General features: G+C 46.4%; 1 protein-coding gene across 7 annotated transcripts in view; it reads left to right on the top strand.

Moving 5' to 3' along the window:
- The window catches only part of LOC121531794 (septin-7), a 28,602-nt gene that overhangs the window by 1,238 nt on the left and 9,176 nt on the right, over positions 1–18,188 (top strand). For 2 of the 7 annotated variants that reach the window (XM_041837253.2, XM_041837255.2), the window contains exons 2-5: positions 3,191–3,287; positions 14,135–14,241; positions 15,784–15,884; positions 16,325–16,459. In XM_041837253.2, the coding sequence (XP_041693187.1) occupies positions 3,191–3,287; positions 14,135–14,241; positions 15,784–15,884; positions 16,325–16,459 (440 nt within the window). Of the gene's footprint in view, positions 1–2,668; positions 2,898–3,187; positions 3,288–14,134; positions 14,242–15,783; positions 15,885–16,324; positions 16,460–18,188 lie in introns of those variants that run through there. The other 5 variants (XM_041837252.2, XM_041837254.2, XM_041837250.1 and 2 more) reach the window with 4 other exon arrangements.

Raw genomic sequence — 18,188 nt, 5'->3', positions numbered from 1 at the left:
TGTACACATACTGAACTGTAAACAACAGCAAGATATCAATCTGGAGAGATTCACGGTCATGAACCCTTTATGTACAGTGAGGGAAAAAAGTATTTGATCCCCTGCAGATTTTGTACGTTTGCCCACTGACAAAGAAATGATCAGTCTATAATTTTAATGGTAGGTTTATTTGAACAGTGAGAGACAGAATAACAACAAAAAAATCCAGAAAAACGCATGTCAAAAATGTTATAAATTGATTTGCATTTCAATGAGGGAAATAAGTATTTGACCCCTCTGCAAAACATGACTTAGTACTTGGTGACAAAACCCTTGTTGGCAATCACAGAGGTCAGACGTTTCTTGTAGTTGGCCACCAGGTTTGCACACATCTCAGGAGGGATTTTGTCCCACTCCTCTTTGCAGATCTTCTCCAAGTCATTAAGGTTTCGAGGTTGACGTTTGGCAACTCGAACCTTCAGCTCCCTCCACAGATTTTCTATGGGATTAAGGTCTGGAGACTGGCTAGGCCACTCCAGGACCTTAATGTGCTTCTTCTTGAGCCACTCCTTTGTTGCCTTGGCCGTGTGTTTTGGGTCATTGTCATGCTGGAATATCCATCCACGACCCATTTTCAATGCTCTGGCTGAGGGAAGGAGGTTCTCACCCAAGATTTGACGGTACATGGCCCCGTCCATCGTCCCTTTGATGCGGTGAAGTTGTCTTGTCCCCTTAGCAGAAAAACACCCCCAAAGCATAATGTTTCCACCTCCATGTTTGATGGTGGGGAGGGTGTTCTTGGGGTCATAGGCAGCATTCCTCCTCCTCCAAACACGGCGAGTTGAGTTGATGCCAAAGAGCTCGATTTTGGTCTCATCTGACCACAACACTTTCACCCAGTTCTCCTCTGAATCATTCAGATGTTCATTGGCAAACTTCAGACGGGCCTGTATATGTGCTTTCTTGAGCAGGGGGACCTTGCGGGCGCTGCAGGATTTCAGTCCTTCACAGCGTAGTGTGTTACCAATTGTTTTCTTGGTGTCTATGGTCCCAGCTGCCTTGAGATCATTGACAAGATCCTCCCGTGTAGTTCTAGGCTGATTCCTCACCGTTCTCATGATCATTGCAACTCCACGAGGTGAGATCTTGCATGGAGCCCCAGGCCGAGGAAGATTGACAGTTATTTTGTGTTTCTTCCATTTGCGAATAATCGCACCAACTGTTGTCACCTTCTCACCAAGTTGCTTGGCGATGGTCTTGTAGCCCATTCCAGCCTTGTGTAGGTCTACAATCTTGTCCCTGACATCCTTGGAGAGCTCTTTGGTCTTGGCCATGGTGGAGAGTTTGGAATCTGATTGATTGATTGCTTCTGTGGACAGGTGTCTTTTATACAGGTAACAAGCTGAGATTAGGAGCACTCCCTTTAAGAGTGTGCTCCTAATCTCAGCTCGTTACCTGTATAAAAGACACCTGGGAGCCAGAAATCTTTCTGATTGAGAGGAGGTCAAATACTTATTTCCCTCATTAAAATGAAAATCAATTTATAACATTTTTTACATGCGTTTTTCTGGATTTTTTTGTTGTTATTCTGTCTCTCACTGTTCAAATAAACCTACCATTAAAATTATAGACTGATCATTTCTTTGTCAGTGGGCAAATGTACAAAATCAGCAGGGGATCAAATACTTTTTTTCCTCACTGTATGTGACCTTTTGCTTGGGCCTGTTATTTTCCACCAATGATGTAAGTGAGTAAATTGAAAAACTCTTGATTGCTACAATCGATACAGATCGCATCAGTTAGATGTAGGGGGCTGTGGGTGATTATACCACTGTCACATGCTGATGCACAGACCTGATTACATGAATGGCACATGTTCCCTGAAGGATCATGTTAGAGGTAGGCAGAGGTGGATATGGGCTTTGCTATAGGGCCTATTTGATGGTCAAAATAGCCTAGGTGTTTTTGTCCTTGCTACTATGGATTATCTGGTTTTATAAGCCACTTCTCTTTGACATGATGTGCCCTGATTGTCTCCATTGACCTGTTTTATTTTTTTCTAGCACAGTGATTGCGCTGTTACACTGAATCTGTTCAGATACAGAAGGGGCTGGTGAGGAAGGTTTCTCATCTGCCCCTTGGTCTTGTTGTCCAGTGTTGTCAAAAACAGTGTGGGGTCTTAGGACTTGATTTGTCATTGCATGTGTAATAACACATTTGTTATCACATAGCCTATAACAATAACACAGTTGTTATTACATATCCAATCAGGGTTTAGGCCTAAATACACTCAAATCTACCAGCCTCTGATCTGTGTAGGGTTAATGGCGGGTGAGATGTGGAATATGATACACACAAGGATTAAGGGAAGATCAGCACACACACAACACAGCTTGTCGTAGAGCTTTTTGGGTTAATACTCCATTAACTCCTTTCCTCAAATGGAAGCATTTAGGGCAATTACCTGTACTCAGACACCTCAGACATACCACAATAATGTGTTTGCTCCCTTAACAGCCCTATTGTGTGTCTCCTGACTCTCCTCGTCACTATAGGAGTGAGAGGACACATGTTTTTAGGGTGGTAGACAGTGTCCCACTGGGCTGCTGTGTGGGAGTGACTAGTGTGGCTCCTCTCCCTTTCTACCCCTGAGTTGTCCATTGGGACACGCATGAGAGGTCCTGTGAACAGGGGCGAGCAGTGATCAATTGTGTTTGCCTTGTGTAGCGTGCATGACAACGCGCTGGGTGAGAGAGAGGATGAGATTAGAGCAGGCGGAGGGAGGAATGGAGAAATACGGTACTCAAGAGAAGGAGAACACACAACTTGGGAACGCGTTGGCTGTCATCTGGTGTGAGATCCACTGTCTCCATGACGACGTCTCTCAGATGATGGATATGATGGATATGATACGACTCGTAAATAAACACAGGATGATCAGTTAAACTACCTTACCCCTTTCCTCTCCTTTTGTACCTATTTTTGTAATTTTACTCACCTCACACCCATAACCCTGTTCCCGTTTTACCCCACTCTTTCAAAGGTGCTTTGTCACTCCAGGCCAGATAAATGCTAATCATGGCCTCTAAAACCAGCTCTGTGTGTGTGTGTGTGTGTGTGTGTGTGTGTGTGTGTCTGTGTGTGTACAAAGAAGTACTTTTCTCACCCCAGGAGATTCCAGAGTAACTCTGTGTGTGTTTTCTTCCAGCAGAGGAATCTGGAGGGGTATGTGGGGTTTGCCAACCTCCCCAACCAGGTGTACAGGAAGTCAGTGAAGAGGGGCTTTGAGTTCACACTAATGGTTGTTGGTGAGTCACTTTATGTCTGCTTCTCTTTTTATGTGTGTGTCTATCTATATGTGTCTGCTTGTGAGTTTATCTGTCTGTGAAACAGGAACATGAAGCATGTCATTTGAAGTTCCATATTTGGTTTGAATGCATTGTGTGGATCGATGTGTTTTTCCTATGTCTCTGCATGGAATTGTAGTAAAAATGTCATTGGAAATTTCAGTGAATTTGTTAATTACTTTTTAAACTCTAGATATGTGAATTGGTAAACTGGTGGAGTATTTCAGAATTAGTGAACCACAGAATTCCAATGAATTTGGAATGGAATCTGGTGGCTAAGGAGATTAGATGGGGTGAGAGTGGAGGAGTGATGGGTTATACCAGCCAGGTCGCTCAAGATCCACTGCGAAATTACACTGCAAAATTAGACGTCCGTCCAGGTAAGCAGGATTTCAGGAGATTACTTCAAGACCGGCCACTAGGGGCAACGGTGAGCGCTATTACCATCAAGTAGGCTTGGGTTTTGCTAGGGCTTTGCAGACGGCTCTGAGGGTTGCTTGTTCTATCCCAGTGCTAGGCACTTGTTTTTTATGTATATAACTTCAACTTAACCTGCCTAAACTTAACCTTAGAAATGTGACGTTTATGGACAAATGTCTGATTCTTCAGTGAGACTGTGAGAGCTGGTTGGTTATACATGCACACACGCACACACACATTCACAGACCACAATCACGTGTTTATTGAATTGTCACTCTGCATGAGGCAATTGATGTGAGGAAATACAGTATTGATCATACTTCTCTGATGTAAGGGCTCTCTCTCTCTCTCTCTCTCTCTCTCTCTCTCTCTCTCTCTCTCTCTCTCTCTCTCTCTCTCTCTCTCTCTCTCTCTCTCTCTCTCTCTCTCTCTCTCTCTCTCTCTCTCTCTCTCTCTCTCTCTCTCTCTCTCTCTCTCTCTCTCTCTCTCTCTCTCTCTCTCTCTCTCTCTCTCTCTCTCTCTCTCTCTCTCTCTCTCTCTCTCTCTCTCTCTCTCTCTCTCTCTCTCTCTCTCTCTCTCTCTCTCTCTCTCTCTCTCTCTCTCTCTCTCTCTCTCTCTCTCTCTCTCTCTCTCTCTCTCTCTCTCTCTCTCTCTCTCTCTCTCTCTCTCTCTCTCTCTCTCTCTCTCTCTCTCTCTCTCTCTCTCTCTCTCTCTCTCTCTCTCTCTCTCTCTCTCTCTCTCTCTCTCTCTCTCTCTCTCTCTCTCTCTCTCTCTCTCTCTCTCTCTCTCTCTCTCTCTCTCTCTCTCTCTCTCTCTCTCTCTCTCTCTCTCTCTCTCAGCCAACCAGCATGACATGTCCCACATACAGTATATCTCCCTCTGGTTTGGGTTTCCTGTTTGGTAAAGTAACACTGTGAAAGGGCTGCATGTGCCAGAGGGAGAGTGGCAGAATTGTCAACAGGATTTCAGCCTTGTTACATATGGGCCTTTCTTTCTTTCTTTTTATCTCCAACCACTGCATACCCCAGCTGAGCCAAACTTTACACATAACAAATATGAAGCATGGAAGAGAGAACAAACACAACAGTGTCTCGAACACAAAGATGAGACACTCACACAGACACACACTCACACAGTATAATTTTCACATTATAACTTTTACACTTTAAGACACAACTATTGTGAAACTCTACCAGACACTCATAAAAAAGCAATCTTATCCATTCCAGCTCTCAGACAGACATGCACCCTCTCTCTGTGAGAGTGCTAGAGAGTGTTAGAGAACGCACTCCCAGGCTCAGGGCCAGTAGAGTGAGCTGTAGCTGTAGCCATGAGAAGATTGGCTGTAATGGAAGCCAGCTGGGTTCACTGTTTTGACAGGCTGGGGCTCATTTTGGGTCTTGACTGAAAGCGAATCCGCTCGCCTGTTAGAGCCCGGTCACTTGGAAGTGTCTCCACTGTTCCGATGTCACTCTGTGAGACTGACGCCACAGTGTCACGATCGCCAATGAAGTATGACCAAAGCGCAGCGTTGGGAGTGAACATGATGATTTTAATCTTGAAACACACGACAAAACAAAACACGATCCGTGACGTCCTCAGTTACACCGACTGAATAAAGAACAAAAACCCACAATACCCACGAGAAAACACACAGTATAAATATGGCTCCCAATCAGAGATAACGAGCCGACAGCTGTCACTCGTTACCTCCGATTGGGAGTCACCTGAATAATCACGAACAATCACCACACATAGAAATGAAACAACCAGAATACCCAACATAGAAATACACCCAAACAAGGAAAATGAACAACCCTGGCTCAATAATAAAGTCCATGGAGCCAGAGTGTCACAGTACCCCCCCCTAAAGGTGCGCACTCCGGGCGCACCAGCATACAGTCTAGGGGAGGGTCTGGGTGGGCGTCTGTCCATGGTGGCGGTTCTGGTCCAGGTCGTGGTCCCCACCCCACCTTAGTCACTATCCGCTTCCGTAGCCCCCTCCACATGACCACCCCCCAACTAAACCCACCTGGATTAAGGGGCGGCACCGGACTAAGGGGCAGCACCGGACTTAGAGGCAGCACCGGGCTAAGGGGCAGCACCGGGCTAAGGGGCAGCACCGGACTAAGGGGCAGCACCGGACTAAGGGGCAGCACCGGGCTAAGGGACAGTACCTGACTAGCTGGCGGATCCTGGCTGGCTGGCTCAGGCGGATCCTGGCTGGACGGCTCTGGCGGATCCTGGCTGGCGGAAGGCTCTGGCTGATCCTGTCTGGCAGAAGGCTCTGGCTGATCCTGTCTGGCAGAAGGCTCTGGCTGATCCTGTCTGGCGGAAGGCTCTGGCTGATCCTGTCTGGCGGAAGGCTCTGGCTGATCCTGTCTGGCGGAAGGCTCTGGCTGATCCTGTCTGGCGGAAGGCTCTGGCTGATCCTGTCTGGCGGAAGGCTCTGGCTGATCCTGTCTGGCGGAAGGCTCTGGCTGATCCTGTCTGGCGGACGGCTCTGGCTGGACAGGGCTGACGACGCACCCCGTAGGCTCGGTGCGTTGAGCAGGGACAGGCCGGGCTGGGCTGGCGAAACGCACCACAGACTTGGTGCGGGGCGCAGGAACAGGCCGAGCTGGGCTGGCGACGCACCCCGTAGGCTTGGTGCGTTGAGCAGGGACAGACAGAACCGCACTGGGGACACACACCCCTGGCCCTACACGGGGATCAGGAACGGGCCGGACCGGACTGGAAACACCCCCCCAGTACCTCTCGCCGTGCCTCCACACTTTCCATCCCCTTCGTAACCAGTGGCCCCCCTTAAACTGGCGGCCATATCTGCCAACCTCTTGCACTCCTCCGGGCCGTACACCTTCTGCCCCGACGTCGTGAGCCCCCCCCTAAAAATTTTCTGGGGGTCTCTCCTCTCGGTGGACCAGGCCTCCATAGTCCTCTCCCAACCTTCGCTCTTCTGGCTCCACCACCCGTTATCCAACTGCTGCTTGGTCTCGTTGTGGTGGGTTTTTCTGTCACGATCGCCAATGAAGTATGACCAAAGCGCAGCGTTGGGAGTGAACATGATGATTTTAATCTTGAAACACACGACAAAACAAAACACGATCCGTGACGTCCTCAGTTACACCGACTGAATAAAGAACAAAAACCCACAATACCCACGAGAAAACACACAGTATAAATATGGCTCCCAATCAGAGATAACGAGCCGACAGCTGTCACTCGTTACCTCCGATTGGGAGTCACCTGAATAATCACGAACAATCACCACACATAGAAATGAAACAACCAGAATACCCAACATAGAAATACACCCAAACAAGGAAAATGAACAACCCTGGCTCAATAATAAAGTCCATGGAGCCAGAGTGTCACACACAGGACTTTGGCTTGGGACAATGTTTTCCCTCCAAAATTCTGCTTTGGAAAAAACCTGTTTCCTGGCTTTTTGGCCAGCTGGCAGAATTTCTGTACCGAACTTGGGAAAGATTGGAGAGATCCGGGCTGCTCTACAAAGCAGGTCATCCAAATCCATGATATACTATACGAACAAAGTAGAGGCTAAACAGACTGCTATTACAATTCACCTCACAAGACTTAAGAATTTACAACACTTGGAGCTTGAGCTTCTCTTTACTCACAGCCAGTGCCAGTAGTAGATCCCAGTCTCTGTTCTCGTCTCTCCAGTCAGCCATGCTGTCTATGTCTGCCTCCCTGCCTGCATGTCTCCAGGTTGTGTGAATGTGTGTGTGAGTTCTGATAAGATGGTCTGACAGGCTTAGCTCTGACTGTCTTTCCTGCTGACCTGGCAGGGGGATTATCTGTAGTTTTCTCAGTTGTCTCAGATTCACTCAGTGTTTACTGAGGCTGAAGGCTTGGCCCACATCTCCCCTACTACTAGGGCTGCACAATTAATCTAATTCACATCGAAATCGTAATATTGACATGTGCAATATCCATATCGCAAGAGATCCATATTGCATGCAATATTTTGAAATGCCACTCAGCCACGTGTAACATCACTTTTTATAGTTTACTCCGTTTGTCGTCGCTCTCCTCTCCTGTTGCAGCTCCTTCCCACACACACCAAGCCCCACCCCTGTCACTCAAGCAGCGCAGTTCCTCCTCTTCTGTTAGATTCACTATAAGTTTGCATGTTGTTCTGTTAGGTCAAATGCTTTCCACTTTGCTTCTTATCATTCTATTTCTATGATTCCAACAGTTCACCCAAGTGTTTTGATCTACACTGAGTGTACAAAACATTAGGAATACCTTCCTAAAATTGAGTTGCACCCCCTTTTGTCCTCAGAACAGCCTCAATTCGTCGAGGCATGGACTCTACAGTGTGTCGAAAGTGTTCCACAGGGATGCTGGCCCATGTTGATTCCAATGCTTCCCACAGTTGTCTCAAGTTGGCTGGATGTCCTTCGGGTAGTGAACCATTCTTGATACAGGAAACTGTTGAGCTTGAAACACCCAGCAGCGTTGCAGTACTTGACACATTCAAACTGGGGCATCTAGCACCTTCTACCATACCCTGTTCAAAGGCACTTAAATATTTTGTCTTGCCCATTCACCCTTTGAATGGCACACATACACAATCCATGTCTCAATTGTCTCAAGGCTTGAAAATCATTCTTATACCTGTCTCCTCCCCTTCATCTACACTAATTGAAGTGGATTTAACAGGTGACATCAATAACGGATCATAGCTTTCACCTGGATTCACCTGTTCAGTCTATGTCATGGAAAGAGCAGGTTCCTAATGTTTTGTACACTCAGTTTTGCAAGTCAAATCGCGATCGCAATATTTGGTTAAAAAAATCGCAATTACATTTGCCACCCATATCGTGCAGCCCTACCTACTACCCATTCAAACTCCCCTACCACTATCCCATCCCCTATTCCAGGGTTTCCCAACTGGTGGACAGCGGTTGTTTTTCTTTGGCCCCTCAAGTTTTCTGAGCACATTTTTGTTTTATTGTTGGACATAAAATACTGTAAAACACCAAGAAATCAGCTCCAAGTCATTTTAGTTTTGGGAATCTGTTCTCAAGTATTCCCACGCATAATAGAGAGACACGTGATCGTATGTAAAAAAGGTTTGAATTTATTCTGTTTTAGTCAAATATTATGTCTGTTTGGGCTTCTTGCGGTCAATTTGTAGTCTACAAATTATTTGTAATTATGTTCCGGCCCCCCAACCTTCCGCTCAAGAAAGAATCGGCCGGTGGCTGAATCTAGTTGATGATCCCTGCCCTATTCTATGCCAGTCTATTTTCACCTATTAGTTTCCTCTAGTTCGTCTTCTTACTGTCATCTACTAACTCTTGTTCACTGACTAAAAAGACAGCATTACCTTAGAAGCATAGAACCACAAAAAGAAAGGATGTTTTCAGACACAGATTTTCCAGGTGAAGGAAATGTCATCACATTGCAGCAAGATGAGCCACTAAGAAAATAAGATGTATTTCACAATGACTAATTATGGCCCTTGTGCATGAGACACAGCAGTAGCATCTTTGTGTGTGTCTTTGTGTGAGATCATTTTGGACTGCTTCAGGGTGTGAGTGACTGTGTGTGTGGGGGGGAGCTGTGTGCACATGTCCTGAATGACCTCACTCGTGCTGATTCTGTCAGTTTCTGTTTAGACTCAGGGGTTCAAAGTGAATCTTTTATAGATTACTCTCTCACAAAAATCTTGGGAAACTGGCTCACGTTGTCTATTATAAGATCTGGTCTGTGTAGTCAATCGAGTAGCCAGTCCATCTGTAAGCCTACCAGAGTATCTCATATAAACTGCCTTATAGCATAGTCTTTCTGGTACATCATCCTCTTTATCTTCCGCTATATAGTAGTTGAGGTGTGTTTGTGTGTGAGTTGCAGGTCTTTATCAGATGGCCTTTGACCCTACTGCAGCCATCCCATCTCTCCTGAATGATTGAGCTTATCTGTCCCACTTAAACATCCCTTCTCACATTTCCTCCCTCCTCCCTTCCCCCCCTCTCTTTCTCTCCCCTTCCTTCCCCCTCTCCTCTCCTCATATAGACATTAGTGCATGTGGACCAGATGTCTCATTTCACACTCTGTGATTCAGGCCCACATGTCTGTTAGTTAGGGGAGGAGAGCTCTGTGTTTGTCAGTGGAAAAGAGCTACAGGCGTACAGACCAGAAGCACCAGGAGCCCCTTTATGCGGGGCAAGGTGATGAGAGGAGCGAGGGGTCTGGTCTGGCTGGGCTAAGCAGGGGAGTGCAAAAGAGTCCTGTCAGGATGTCTGGGGCCAGCTGCTGCCCCAAGGGTCATTTTTGGTTGGGCATTAGTATGTTGACAGGAAGAGAGAGGAGAGATAAAAGCCAGGAATGTTAAGAATCTCCTGGAAAACGTGTCCTGTGTGTCCATCTGTATGTCTGTCCCCATAGCCCTGTCAACCTGTCTCGCTCTCTAACCGCAGTTACTGTACTTCCGTTCCCTCCCTGTCTGTTTTTTCTCTTCACCTGCCTCTTGTTCTCTCCCTCTCTGTCCCCCCCACACTGCTCAGTTATGTTCCCGTTATGAAAGAGGGGAAGGAAGAGGGGGGTCAGCCAGCCAGCCATCCATCCATGCAGCTCTGGGTCGTCAGGGACAGGGTCTATTTATGGAGGGTGCGTTTCCAGAGATCATGCGGACCAATATTTAATTAAAACTGAGAGGAAGGCTAATTGGGTTGGACTTGCCCCCTGGGGGTGGGGTAACTACTGTAGAGAGACTATCATTGGCGAAACTGTCCGCTAGTTTGGACCACAGAACAGCCACTGTCACAACTAACTGTATGTGGTATGTCGACTGTTGCTGTCCTGTGATTTTGACCATGATGAGTTACCATGAACATTAGCTGTAATTTGGCTTGCATCCTCTTTGGAGCAGCTCTATGGTGTTTGGTTAGTGCCCTGTGTTCTGGCTGGGCTGTTGTGGCTCTTTGTGCAGCTGAGGTGGAGTGTTTGGTGAGAGAGGGGAGAGAGAGGGGGAGAGGGGCCAGGGGGTGTAATTGATCCAGGACCGCAGCAGGAGGGGGATGGAGGGAAGATGAGCTGGGGGTTGGGTTTTAGATGGTAGGTAAGGTGACTGGTTCTGGTTCTTTGTGGTAATAATGGGCCTATAAAGGATAATAGATAAATGGACAGTTATCACGTTGTGATTGATGTTCTTTCTCGTCCATGTGTCAGTGTTTAGTTATTCATTTCCCTTCATTTGTTTTTCTAGCCAACATCAGCAGTCACACTCACCCTCAAATTAACAAAGGACTAGGAGGCTCTAGGCTAGTGACTTGAGCTAAAAGCTGTTCAGCTGCTTGCTGCATTTCTATACCAGGATTACAATAGAGTTCATATTGCATTTTTGCAAGATAGTTATTTAAAGTGTCCTGTGTTTTTTCTAATCAAGTGAACTCCGATCCTAATTCTGTCATCCCCAGTGTCTAGTTCAACCCAAAACGCAGATTAGTATCCCAGGACCCAGACTCAGAACAGGGCCTCTCTCTATCTGGGACTTGTAGATCAATTTTACATGCATGAGAGGCAGAGAGAAACAGGAGATCCCCAGTGCCAGATTTCGTGGCCACAGAGAGGGGAGGGAAGATGATGTGTGTGACTGGCTTCCATTAAAATGCCTTCGTAACTGCTATCAGGCTCCAGAGTATGTCATTTGCAGGCACTCTGTCTGCTCTGTTTTAGCTACACGCCCCTGACCCTCTGTTGCCCTCCACCTATTCCCCCATAGAAGCGTAGGAGATGCCTGGGTGCCCCTCTAACCTCCCACCCCCCTCCTGGTTTGGGTGACCTCCTCCAGCACAGGCCTGGGTGCTGACAGGTGTACATTTACCCAGCAGACAGTGGGTGGGTTTGGTATGTCTGGTATCTCCTGGTTAAACAGTGTGTTTGAAGGGGGCAGGGGGAACCTGTGACCTAGTGCTGTTAGTCAGCCAGCGGTGAGCTGAGCAGTCGTCTTGGTATGGAGGAACTGCCCAGAGTCTATACCTCAAAGAGAGGGTTTGTGTGAGGAGTGAAGGTTAAGAGACACACTGTCTGGAATCTGAGGATTTCACAACTGGCCAGGACAACCTGACAATTATCAGGGACTCCACAGAGTCATCATAATTTGTAGTGGCAAAATATTTGGTTGTATTGCTGTATTGTATGCAGAGCGGAACACATACAACCTCACTAATCAACAGTCAGTCTGTCATTATAAGGCAATTTGTGTTTCCATCAGGAGTGTGACACTAAAGACTTGGGGCGAGCAGAATCAACAACCTCTGCATCATCAAGACAGTTGCTTTGTGAGGTGTTAAAGTTCATAGTTAATCATTGTTATGTAAATGTCAGCTGAAAAGTACCAGTGGCCTGGTATTGGCCCCAAGTTAAAGCAGGTCAGCCGGAGCCATGGCCCAGTGAGACACGGGTGCCGTCCCGCGTACGTGGAAACAGAAAAGTATGAGCCTTTTGGGTAAAATACTGGGGTAAATCTCAGATGGAAACTCGACATACAGTACCAGTAAAAGGTTTGGACACACCTACTCATTCAAGTTTTTTTTTTTTTTTTACTATTTTCTACATTGTAGAATAATAGTGAAGACATCAAAACTATGAAATAACACATATGGAATCATGTAGTAACCAAAAAGGTGTTAAACAAACAGCCACCCAGGAAGACCCAGAGTTACCTCTGCTGCGAAAAGAGTAAGTTCATTAGAGTTAACAGCACCTCAGATTGCAGCCCAAATAAATGCTTCACAGAGTTCAAGTAACAGACATATCTCAACATCAACTGTTCAGAGGAGACTGCGTGAATCAGGCCTTCATGGTCGAATTGCTGCAAAGAAACCACTACTAAAGGACACCAATAATAAGAAGAGACTTGCTTGGGCCAAGAAACACGAGCAATGGACATAAGACCGGTGGAAATCTGTCCTTTGGTCTGATGAGTCCAAATTTGAGATTTTTGGTTCCAACCGCCGTGTCTTTGTGAAACGCAGAGTAGGTGAACGGATGATCTCCGCATGTGTGGTTCCCACCGTGAAGCATGGAGGAGGAGGTGTGATGGTGTGGGGATGCTTTGATGGTGACACTGTCAGTGATTTATTTAGAATTCAAGGCACACTTAACCAGCATGGCTACCACAGCATTCTGCAGCGATACGCCATCCCATCTGGTTTGCGCTTAGTGGGACTATAATTTGTTTTTCAACAGGACAATGACACAAAACACACCTCCAGGCTGTGTAAGGGCTATTTGACCAAGGAGAGTGATGGAGTACTGCATCAGATGACCTGGCCTCTACAATCACCCGACCTCAACCCAATTGAGATGGTTTGGGATGAGTTGGACCGCAGAGTGAAGGAAAAGCAGCCAACAAGTACACAGCATATGTGGGAACTCCTTCAAGACTGTTGGAAAAGCATTCCTCATGAAGCTGGTTGAGAGAATGACAAGAGTGTGCAAAGCTGTCATCAAGGCAAAGGGTGGCTACTTTGAACAATCTCAAATATAAAATATATTTTGATTTGTTTAACACTTTTTTGGTTACTACATGATTCCATGTGTTATTTCATAGTTTTGATGTCGTCACTATTATTCTACAATGTAGAAAATAGTAAAAATAAAGAAAAACCCTTGAATGAGTAGTTGTGTCCAAACTTTTGACTGGTACTGTAAATGAGTATTAGCTAGCTGGGGGTTGATGTGGTTATGGTGGAAAGGGAGGCGGTGGGGCGCCCCCTGCTGGGACAGTGGTGGTAGTGCTGCTGTTGCTCTGCTGCTGGTGTGGTGGTCCTGCTGGAGCATACCAGGCAACCTGCCCTTTATCCTCCCCACAGCACTAGAGCAGTCACTCCCAAGCACAGCTCTGAATATGCCAGATGCTCACTCATTAATCACAGTAACGTGTGTGTGTGTGTGTGTGTGTGTGTGTGTGTGTGTGTGTGTGTATTATCATCTGTAAACTAATAGATCATATAATCAAACCAACAACATGCTGAATGATTCTAATGTCAGGGTGGGAAGAGAGGGTAAGAACGATTAGTGAGAAAGAGAAGGGGAGAGAGGAAATGTTTTATTCCCTCTGACTTAATGCTTACTCTCTGGCAGATACGCTTTTGACCTTTCCCAATGAGACAATGAATCAGCTTTATTTCCTGTGCTGCAATTCTCTGGGACAGAAATTACCTTCATACCCTTGTCTGTGACTATGCCACTGCAGGGTGTGTGTGTGTGTGTGTGTGTGTGTGTGTGTGTGTGTGTGTATGAGTTGTTTAGGTGTATGCATACTGCACAGCCAGATGGAAGCTATATGCTGAATCCCATCATTGTGACAATGATGTAACTGACGTCAGATCGTGCATCTCCTCCCATAGGTGAGTCTGGATTAGGGAAATCCACGCTCATCAACTCCCTCTTCCTGACTGACCTGTACTCCAAGGATTACCCTGGCCCATCCCTACGGATCAAGAAGACTGTGCAGGTAGCCTACACCCCCCCCAACACACCCACACCCCCTCCTCCACATGTGGAAGTTCAACACAAGCAAAGGCCAAAGAGCACACAGCAATCAGGCCTATGCAAACAAACCCAATAACCACTGGATGGTCACAGTGGCCAGGCCAGAGGTAACACACCCAGAGCACCAGCAGCCAATGATAGAGCCCACAGTACATTGTCCTTATATGGCCTTGATAAACAGAAGAGGGACAGATGAAGAGGCTCCATCTGGAGGACCGGGGGGGCTAGTTAAGGGTGTTTGGAGAGGTTTGTGTGGCCTCTGTTTAGGATGGGGACAAGGAGGGGGAGGAGAAGGGGGGAATTTGGACTCAGGGCCTCTGGTTCCTCTTGGGGCCTGAAGGGGTCAGTAGGAGGTTAGGAATGTTCCCATGAAACAACACCCAGTGGTGACTTTCCCACCAAACACAAGACTCCCATCTCTGAGGCATCCTGGGCCTCAGCTTACTGTAATAACCTCCTGTCTATGTGATGTATATGCAAAGGCACACAAACACACACACACACACACACACACACACATACATACACACACCAGGGCGGTGCTTGGCTGCTATATTTGGGTTTTATCTCCATCACACTGAGAGCACTGATGTGGGAGTTAGTAACCATGGTGAGTCATAATCTCCTGAATTAGAACCACACTCATCCAAAGCTGTTTCAAGAAATGAGCTCGTTCGTGAGCAAATGTGTGACTTCATTTTGAATGTAGACCGAAGTAAGCTGTTTTGCAGATTTGTTGAGGCCTGAGATTCCTGGTTGTGTTTCTGGGGTCCCCGTGGTTCCTGCTGATGTGTTTGATCCTCCATTGAAGAGTGTGTCCAATGTTTAGAAATGGAGCTGTTGGGGTAGGCCAAAGCCACAGTGTAAATGTAGAGGGGTAGACTTGGGCCCAGTGAGCTGTGTGCGGCTGTCTGCTGCGGTTGCCGTGGGCTGAGGGGGAGAGACGGGGAAGAGTATTTATATTCCAGAACAATCTCTTATGTCTGTCAAATGGTCACATTCTGTCTACTCAGATTTCACTCAATTGATGGGTGCACATTTTGGGGAGTTTTGTTCCTCTGTTTCTCTTTCACTGAAATGGATTTAAAAGCAGATATGCAGACACACACACACACACACGCTTACAAAAGTATTTTGAGTGCTTGATATATGCCCTGCTAGAAAAGAATGTGTATATAAACTAAAGTGATTTGCGAAGGCAAAGAATGTGTTTTTGAGTGTTTAGAGAGACTGAAAGAGGTCAACCCAAAATAACTACCCTTGTGAAAGTATGCAGCAGCCGAACAGAGAGTAGCTGAAACAGACCGCAGCAGGAAGGGAATGATGCATTTGTCTCCTAAACCGTGAAAAATCTACCAGCACCATATCACTGTGTCACAGCTGCCATTCTGATCCAGGACTAACATGATTAAGCTATAGATGATCCATAGTGTATGGGGGAGCTGAGGGATACAATGGGAGGTATGGAGTTATGTTTTAGAGCCACTGTGTTGCTGTTTTGCAGGTGGAGCAGTCCAAGGTTCTGGTGAAGGAAGGGGGTGTGCAGCTCACTCTCACCATCGTTGATACACCAGGGTTTGGAGATGCAGTGGATAATAGTAACTGGTGAGTAGTAGTGAGTATTGTGAGTGAATTTGAGCATGTATGAATGATATGGTGTAGTTTGTATGTTGTGTAGGAGTTACATACGATATTCTCTCTGCCTCAATGAGAGCCTACATGTAGAGTAACATTTCTACATAGAGTAAACAACATTTTCTTCTTTCTTTCTTTCTCTTTCTTTCTTTCTTTCTTTCTTTCTTTCTTTCTTTCTTTCTTTCTTTCTTTCTTTCTTTCTTTCTTTCTTTCTCTCTCTCTCTCTCTCTCTCTCTCTCTCTCTCTCTCTCTCTCTCTCTCTCTCTCTCTCTCTCTCTCTCTCTCTCTCTCTCTCTCTCTCTCTCTCTCTCTCTCTCTCTCTCTCTCTCTCTCTCTCTCTCTCTCTCTCTCTCTCTCTCTCTCTCTCTCTCCCTCTCCCTCCTCTGTCCCTTTCATCATCCCCCTCTCAGCTGGCAGCCTGTCATTAACTTCATTGACAGTAAGTGTGAGGACTTCCTGAATGCGGAGTCCAGGGTGAACCGACGACTGATGCCAGACAACAGAGTTCACTGCTGCCTGTACTTTATCGCCCCCTCTGGCCACGGGTGAGTACTGACAGACCTTGGGGCAACAGTCCCTTTTTGATCATGCACCAGTACTACATTGATGTCATAGGATGTATAGTATATACTCTTTGATACCTATATATGAAGCCTATGCTACCCACCTTTCCTTGTCTCATAAAGAGACTTGTATGACGTGGAACACATTTTAAATTATAACAAATGTTGTTATACAGTATGTGTACTGTAATTATAACAAATGTTATTATACAGTATGTGTACTGTAATTATAACAAATGTTCTCTATGCTGCTTCTGAGTTAAGAGTGGCCATGTATTTCTATGTGCATTAACTCATTGTTGTATAAGTCATGACGTTATTGCTTCTACATGCTTTTGATCATGTGTATGTGTGCCTTTGCGTTTATCGATTATCTCTGCTTGCCTATGTATGTGAGCCCGAATGTGAACATGAGTGTATGGGTGGAGTGGAGTGGAGGCGTATGCGTGAGTTCACATATGTGAGTGGGAAGCGAGGCAGAGAGAGATGTAGGCTGCCAATGTTGTGACCCACAAGGTTGCATAACACCCACTAGACAGAGGATGAGATGGAAGCGCTCTCACCATCACATCACTGAGCCAGCCAATCAGGAGGAGGCAGCTAGCTGGCTGAGGAGCCCTGAGCTCAGAATCCCTGGGAATGGGATGCTTTATTTTCAGCCTAGAAAAACGCCTCAATAGATAGCCTCAATAGCAAATCAGCTAGGCCCACTTTTTGTGTTAGGATCTATCCAATCCTACACATTTTAACCAATCAAATGATTGCTGTAATTACATGTAGCCATATAAGGAGGAGTACGGACACTGACGTGGTTGTCATTATATAAGATCAGGAAAATGTCCATTGTTAGACCGACACAAGGTAATGCATTAAGAGATCAGAGATCATGTCAGTCCTTGCCTCTGACCCCGGCTCCTGATAATGTGGAGACAAATTCAGAACATGACCTTCCTCCTCTGCCAGGTCTGTCTCTGTCTCTTTACCCACACTTCATATGCCCCCTTTTCTCCGGTGACCTGTAACAGCGGGTCTGTTGCTCTGTATCTCAACATTCCTAGAATACACAGCCTTCCCTACCACCCCCCATCATCCTTACTGCTTTGCCCCCTCCAGCCCTCCCCTCCAGTTCCTGGACAGAACTCACTCTCTCAGGCCACAGAGAAGAAGAGCCCCTTTGTCCACCTACTCCCTCACCAGCCAGAGTGGGAACATCACAGAGAATGACAAAGAGAATCCCTCATGATCCCACCATGACATAATTATTAGTGGTCGCTGACTGTAAAAAACAAAGACAGGGAAATACACTATATATACAAAAGTATGTGGACACCCCTTCAAATTAGTGGATTCTGCTATTTCAGCCACACCCATTGCTGACAGGGGTATAAAATCAAGCACACAGCCATGCAATCCCATAGACAAACATTGGCAGTAGAATGGCCTTACTGAAGAGCTCAGTGACTTTCAACGTGGCACCATCATAGGATGCCACCTTTCCAACAACTCAGTTCGTCAGATGTCTGCCCTGCTGAGCTGCCCCGGTCAACTGTAAGTGCTGTTATTGTGAAGTGGAAACATCTAAGCGCAACAACTGCTCAGCTGCGAAGTGGTAGGCCACACAAGCTCACAGAACGGGACTGCCGAGTGCTGAAGCACGTAGCGCGAAAAGATCGTCTGTCCTCGGTTGCAACACTCACTACCGAGTTCCAAA

The sequence above is a fragment of the Coregonus clupeaformis genome, chromosome 19, assembly GCF_020615455.1.
Source record: "Coregonus clupeaformis isolate EN_2021a chromosome 19, ASM2061545v1, whole genome shotgun sequence".
NCBI classification, from domain to species: Eukaryota; Metazoa; Chordata; class Actinopteri; order Salmoniformes; family Salmonidae; genus Coregonus; species Coregonus clupeaformis.
The sequence above is the reverse complement of the archived record's forward strand: the minus strand, read 5'-3'. Positions and strand labels throughout refer to the sequence as shown.